The 7,269-nt window shown below is 37.9% G+C and overlaps 1 protein-coding gene across 1 annotated transcript; it reads right to left on the reverse strand.

Moving 5' to 3' along the window:
• Nucleotides 1-1,571: 1,571 nt before the first annotated feature.
• Nucleotides 1,572-6,862, reverse strand: LOC127855401 (B lymphocyte-induced maturation protein 1 homolog). Its single transcript, XM_052390967.1, has 5 exons — nucleotides 6,727-6,862; nucleotides 5,610-6,251; nucleotides 5,264-5,439; nucleotides 2,142-2,269; nucleotides 1,572-1,716 (listed from the first exon to the last, which is right to left on the reverse strand). The coding sequence occupies exons 1-5, from the start codon at nucleotides 6,860-6,862 to the stop codon at nucleotides 1,572-1,574; spliced, it is 1,227 nt and encodes a 408-aa protein (XP_052246927.1).
• Nucleotides 6,863-7,269: the final 407 nt, after the last annotated feature.

A 7,269-nucleotide genomic window follows, 5' to 3' on the forward strand; every position in this document is an offset into this window, starting at 1 on the left:
ATGTTTGAAACAAAAGCAGTGTGGGTAATTTTGGTGAAGCTTTTTATTTATCTATCATGTAAGTACGTTTTAACGACAACGGGTATTGCTTAACATAAATTATAAACGTAAATAAAAATTGTGTAACACAACATCATTATTCAAATAATAATCACATTCTACAGTAAAATTAAAAATGACTATATAGCTTAAACGATCCCGCTTTTTGAAGCACGTGGAATATAAACAACAACATTAAAACACAATCATCATCTGAGAACAAGAATGTTTAACTAAACAACATACTTTTATTTCCGTATAAATACCTTATTAAATTATATTCAAAGTAGCGGCTTTTAATACACCACCTTGATGTTCATCTAAAAACAAAGCACAAATAAAAACAATACACTTTAAAACAATAATCCATCGGCGTTTTTAATTGAAGTGCAGTTTTTTTTTTACAGTTTCAACTTTTAACGGATAACAATTATGATCAAAAAGAAAGACGCGCGCCGCATCAAATCTCCATCAACATTTAAGCGAGAGTGATAATCTTGTCGATGGAGCGGCTTTCTTAGTCAACAATGATGTCTCGGTGTGCTATTTTCGGCGCTGAAATAATGCATTTGCGTAAAGTGTCGTCCCAGATTAGCCTGTGTAGTTCTCACAGGCTATTCAGGGACGTCACTTTACCCATAAATTGGATTCTTGTTAAGAAGAGACTGTACGGGCTAATCTGAGATAACACTTAACGCAAAAGTTTAAGGCCCCGTTTTCATAGAGCCCGCTCATTTACTAAAAATGCTAGGTATGAATTACAGAAGGTTCATTAAGCTATCATCAAAATCATAGAAAATAAACAACAACAACATATTAATCAATTGAAAATCAAAATACAAAAGTAGATTTGTAAGTAAAGAAGCAATTAACAAAGATCGTAGCACACTTATTATAGGTTTAATAATCTAATTTTGCAACAAGAGCGACAACTGTAGACTGCTGTTGCTTCAAAGTGCGTTTAATTGATCTCCCTTTAATCGATACAAACCGTTTGTATTTTTACGTTTTTTATGAAAACTTATGTGAACAAGCTCCATTCACGGACGCAATGTATATACTTAAGGATGTAGGCAGGTGCGCAGTGTGTGCATAGCTGTAATTACCCGGATGTCGGCAGTTGCGCAGTGTATGTATAGCTGTACTTACCCGGATGTCGGCAGTTGCACAGTGTGTGTATAGCTGTACTTACCCGGATGTCGGCAGGTGCGCAGTGTGTGTATAGCTGTACTTACCCGGATGTTGGCAGTTGCGCAGTGTATGTATAGCTGTACTTACCCGGATGTCGGTAGGTGCGCAGTGTATGTGTAGCTGTACTTACCCGGATGTCGGCAGTTGCGCAGCGCGTGTATAGCTGTACTAACCTGGATGTCGGCAGGTGCGCAGTGTATGCATAGGTGTACTTACCCGGATGTAGGCTGGTGCGCAGTGTGTGTATAGCTGTACTTACCCGGATGTCGGCAGGTGCGCAGTGTATGTATAGTTGTTCTAACCCGGATGTCGGCAGGTTCGCAGTGTATGTATAGCTGTAGTTACCCGGATGTAGGCAGGTGCGCAGTGTGTGTATTGCAGTGGATCTTCATGTCCACTTTCTGCTCGAACCCCTTGCCGCAGTACGGACAGACGTACGCTTTGTAGGAGTTATGAGTGCGCATGTGCGTGTGTAGATTGGACGCCCTGGGGACGGGAAACAAACAATCAGCATTAATTGATTATACGGGCAACACCAATATTGAAAAGGAAAAGCACAGATTCTTTAGAATTGTAAAGAAAGATCATTGAAATAGTTACAACCTTGAAAAGCAATTTGTAATTTAAGTGACAAATGATTTTCGCCATGATATTGTTTTTGTTTAATCTAACCGTTACCAAATGAAGATGCCATATTAAAGAATATTGACATAAATATAAACAAAATTAACTTGATAAAACTATCCGAAAACGACATATTTATCGTCAGAATTCACGGGTATGTTTTGTATACTTAAGAGTATCCGGGGTACATTAAGTATACTTATGAGTACCCGATGTACATTTAAGTATTACCCGAGTGGATCAATCGAGCACTTCTAACAAAACCAACTGCCTTAATGTGCGCGTACCTGTTGAAAGCTTTATTGCAGGTCGGACAGACGTACGGTTTCACGGTGGTGTGGGTCAGGCGGTGGCGGGTAAGGTTTCCGGGCTGCCGGACCTCGCACTTGAATGGGTTGTCTCCGGTGTGGATACGCTCTGATTTAAATTTTTACTATTACCGTACTGCGTCATGTATAGCGCGCATGTTTTTGCCTCCAAATTTCAAATAAAAAAATATGCGCGTTATACATTGAATGAGACCATCTACATTGATACGTCTAGCTAATTTCTGTATTAAAGCATTTAAACTAAGAGCCGATAGCATAATAATGGAATTATAATGGAACATATATTTTTCCAAGAATTGAAATGTTGTATTAATATCTACCTACTTACTTTATTATCAAGAAATAACGGCTTTTTATACATTCGCTTAAAATTGTTAAAATAAAAAGAACCTTCTCTTATATCAAACATTCTCACACAAATTCACATATTTGTAAAAAAAATACACATATTGCTGTTGTTATTTTAACGAATTTCGTGTATTGATAATTCGTTTTTTGTTTTAGACGATGATCTTTATATTTTAAATTCGCAAATTTGTGTCGTTCTGTGACACAAACAGAAACATGGATGTGGGGTAAATGATCCAAACGATTAGAGAGTGCCTCGTTACAATACTTTTGATTCCATTTTTAAGGACTATTTCGAGTGGCGTAATAGGAGAGAAAACCAATTATCTTAATATTACTGCGCAAAGTTAGTTTTAATTTGTTCTGTTTTTGGTGTTGTTGTTTTTAAATAATTACCGGCTTCAACTTTGATTGTTATCAGCCAAAAAATATACATAAACATTTTATGATAAATGCAAAATAAGGTGAGTATCCGACTCGTCTCCGAGAGGCTTACGAGGCTCGTCAAGCCTTTCTGTGTAAACCATTCATCAAAGTGTCGGATAACTTCAAGTTAAATTTTGGTAACGAAATAATAACGCGTTCTGAAATTAATCGAATCTTTTTCAAAGTTGATTATTTGACCTTTATTTCGCCACTGTAATGTGTCACCCAATGGAACTGCCATTACGGATATGTAAGGCACTCAGAAATAATTCTATTTAAGCATCGGACCATTGTTTAATTCAATCGCGAACAAACAACTGGCCCCACGTGAACGGTGTCTTGTATAAACATTGACCGTACTGACCGGAACACAACTGACCAGCGCGATGGGCTGATTGACAATGATGAACAATGATGGACGTTCTGACTGTTTCCGGTCGATAAAACGGATCGGGAAATAACGGTAAACATTTGTGAAAGGCGTTAGGCATTTTCGTGAACTTCTGCGGTGTATGTACTATTAAATGACAATGGTCAGCACTCATGAAATAATATTTAAAGAGTCGTCAGTTTTATTGAAATGTCAAATGTACCAAGTATCCATTTGCCGATTGCATTTAAATTAGCCATTATGTATTAACAGACGCTTTGGTAAAATATTTTGAAACAGCTTTTGTTTGGACTGGGGATGAACCGATGCGACTTTCAAAAATGCCAATACGCTGAATCTTTGTAAATGTTTAAAATGTCAAGGTCGCTAATATGATAATACTGATCACAATTTCTGTATAGTTCTTTTAAACAACTGTTACATTCGTAGTGAATGATTATGTTCAATAACAGAGAAAACATATCCGGGCATTTGACAACGCTATGATCATACATCCAGTAGCCACATCGATGAGCGCCGAGATACGGCGGCGCTGATAACAGATGAGGCGCCCTTTCAGAAAACGGGGCTTAATGCATAATCGTAAAGTGTCGCCACAGATAAGCCTGCGCAACGCACAGGCTAATCAGGGACTACTCTTTCTGCTTAATGTTAGTTTTCGTTGGCATAAAGTGGCGTCCATGATTAGCAAGTGAGGAAGGACTACACGGGCTAATCTTGGACAACACCTGGCCCAAATACATATTTGGTGACATTAACTGATGTTTTTCATTCGATATAAAACGATTTTGAGTTATGTTGCTATTAAACACATAACATGAATTATTCATTTAAAAAAACGAAACGCATTACCGCGGTATGCATTCTTCCTTCGTTTGGAAACGTTATTTTGTATACAAAAAATGTACGTAAAAATGATAAATGCAATATACTTTTTTGTTTTATACTTTACGTTTTCATTTTAAAATGTGCATGTTTAAATAATGGCTATCGTATTAATATATCATCATACACATTAAGTGTTAAACCTTCAATTTAAGTATGTAAAAAAGTTTTAAATAATTTCATTATGAATTCATTTTAAACAACGTTTCTAATACTACACTCAAGATAGTCGAGTACTTGTCGACAATGATAAGGCGAACCTCTTTTTAAACAAAAAATGTTATTTTCAGTATATAAAATGATACAATCGTATATATGTATATATGAAGGATGTAATATTATTGTGCATTGTATATTAGTATTGTTTATGTTTATTATAATGCGTCCATATCAAGCATTATATTTTGTTATTACAGATATTGTTTAAAGTATAAAGTTATGCAGTATTAAATTATATATTATATTACATATTAAATTCATTGCTTTGTGATAAATCTGAGTTATACTGTTAACAACTGCATTTGGAAACGATTATATACGTGTTTATGAAAATACTGAAATGATGTAAAATGAAAAATTATGCATTTAGTTCCTTATTTCAGTTGATGGTATCCTTTAATATTCTTCTTTATAACGTTCATGCATGTACTGCCAAAATGATTCTTTTAAATTGTACCACAGTGTGTTTTACTTGTCGTTCAAATTTGAGCCCTGTAGGTGGACTCATTTCGAATGGTAAAAGTATATATTTTTCCCAAATAGGACCTGAAAATTCCCAATTGAAAACTTAAAAAAAAAATTCTGTCAATAAGTCACAAAATTTGATTCATCTCAAATCCAGCTCTATAAGTAAAACCGTAGTGAAAACATTATTAATATCACTTTTATTCCCAATTAACAGTAGTTGTTCGAAAAATTTGAACAATACTAGTTTGGTCAAAATGACGCGAATTTTCCCAATGCAATGGACCCGGCCCCATTCCCAAAATGGTGGGAAAAAACACTGTACCAAGGTAAATATGCAAATTACCTTTTGTGTTACCAGAGTGAGAGTGTTGCTTCGTGAAAATGCCTTTCCGCAGGTATCGCACTTGTACTTCTTAATGGCGGCAGGTTTAATCTGCGCATACCGGGCCCTGCCGGAAACGGCAACAGGGCCGGATGAAAGATACTGGTTCCCGAAAGGTGGAACATGGAATCCTGTTGCTGCACCACGCTCGAAGGCAGGGACCCAGCAAACGGGCTCATAAATCTGGGGTCCAAACTTCCGGTTACGAATTTTTCACTGATGTTTGAGAAAGGAAACGCGGCGTTCTGAGAACTTGAACTTTCGCTTGGACCGGAAGCTGTTTCAGCGTTTAACTTTAAAAAAGTACACGCGCCTTGACGCGAAGGTGTTCGTTTTTTAGGACTAGAAACAGTCGATATTGGACTAATTGTGGACTGTGGACTAAATATAGACCGTGGACTTTTTGTGGACTGCGGACTGACGGCAGGTTCATGATCGTCGGCCCTGGTCTCCTCGCTGCCCAACTTTGTCAACGGCGTCGTCGCTTCGTTATAGTCCTTGCTACTTCCGCTGAGTAATTTCGTCAAGTTCAGAAAATAGTTCGTAAACGGTATCCTCGGATCGACGTAGTAATACATGTTTTTCTCTGGAATTGCGTCAATCTTTCCATCGTCGACGCTTGCACTTGAAACTCTGTCGTTTACTTCCGTCGGACTTCTACTTCTACTTGCAGAATTCGCGACGCTCGCCCCGTGTTGCATGTGACTAGAAAACAATGGAGGATAGAAGCCCGGATAAATCCCGGGAAAAACAGAACTAGCACTTCCGGTCGTCGGTACGAGAAAAGTCGGTCTGAATTCCGCTTCCGGCTCGGAGTCAGATTTTTCTATTTTACTGAACGCAGACGACATCGATGGACAGAACGTGGATGCTGACTGCTGCCGGGTGTCTGTGTTTTCGGAGAAGGAAGAATTGAGCGACGAACTTCCGGCGTGGCAAGAACCATCGTCTGAAACCGGAAATACTCGGGGCTGTTAACTTGTGTTTTGATACAATTGCAAAATAATTTTTACGCTTTAACTTTATTATCGTCGTACTTAAAACAGTAAGTTTTGGGATGTCAGCATAATAATAATGTCATTGTTTATTTTATTTGCATCATACAAAGGGGATTGCACAAATAAAAATTATTTATACACCAATCAGAAACAGAATAATTAAAAGTGTTCGATTCGAGAAAACCCCAATACAGTACATTCAAAATTATATCGGGTTCGTAAAAAAAGCGTCAAATCGATAGCGCTTCGATATGAGATCGCTTTTAATACCAAAAGTCACGCATAACTCGCAGGTGAATTACACCGACAACAATAAACACCAATTTATTACCATATCCCTAAGCGAATATATGCATAACAGGCGCCAGGTGATAACCACTTTACACTTGGACTATCGACTTGACCTCAACTTGACCTGCTCCTAACAAAATGACCGCAACACTATCGACTTGACCCGCACCTCAGAGCACCTCAGCACCTCAGAGCACCTCAGCACCTCAGAGCACCTCAGCACCTCACCGCTCCTAAAGGCTCCTATAAAAATGGCGCCGAAATTCTTCATTCCTATCTACTGTTATTACGCCATTTTAGCGTGTGTACGCCTTTTTAGCACACCTGAGCACAACGTGCTCATGGTGAGCTTTTGTGATCGCCTTTTGTCCGTCGTGCGTTGTGCGTTGTGCGGCGTCAACATTTGACTTGTTAACTCTTTAGAGGTCACATTTATTGTCCAATCTTCATGAAATTTGGTCAGAAGATTGGTCTCAATGATATCTTGGATGAATTCGAAAATGGTTACGTTTGCTTGAAAAACATGGCTGCCAATGGGCGGGGCATTTTTCCTTATATGGCTATATATGGCTATAGTAAAATCTTGTTAACACTCTAGAGGCCACATTTATTTTCCGATCTTCATAAAACTTGCTTAGATGATTTGTCCCAATGATATCTTGGATGAGTTCAAAAATG

Source organism: Dreissena polymorpha, chromosome 1 (genome assembly GCF_020536995.1).
Source record: "Dreissena polymorpha isolate Duluth1 chromosome 1, UMN_Dpol_1.0, whole genome shotgun sequence".
Classification (NCBI taxonomy): Eukaryota; Metazoa; Mollusca; class Bivalvia; order Myida; family Dreissenidae; genus Dreissena; species Dreissena polymorpha.

What these genes read in the sequence shown, in the direction of transcription:
- LOC127855401 (XM_052390967.1), bottom strand. Translation starts at nt 6,862, where the DNA reads ATGAAGAATTTCGGCGCCATTTTTATAGGAGCCTTTAGGAGCGGTGAG. An exon ending in GATAGTGTTGCGGTCATTTT is followed by an intron (nt 6,252 to 6,726) that starts GTTAGGAGCAGG and finishes TTCCGGTTTCAG; the next exon opens with ACGATGGTTCTTGCCACGCC. An exon ending in TCACTCTGGTAACACAAAAG is followed by an intron (nt 2,270 to 5,263) that starts GTAATTTGCATA and finishes TTTAAATCAGAG; the next exon opens with CGTATCCACACCGGAGACAA.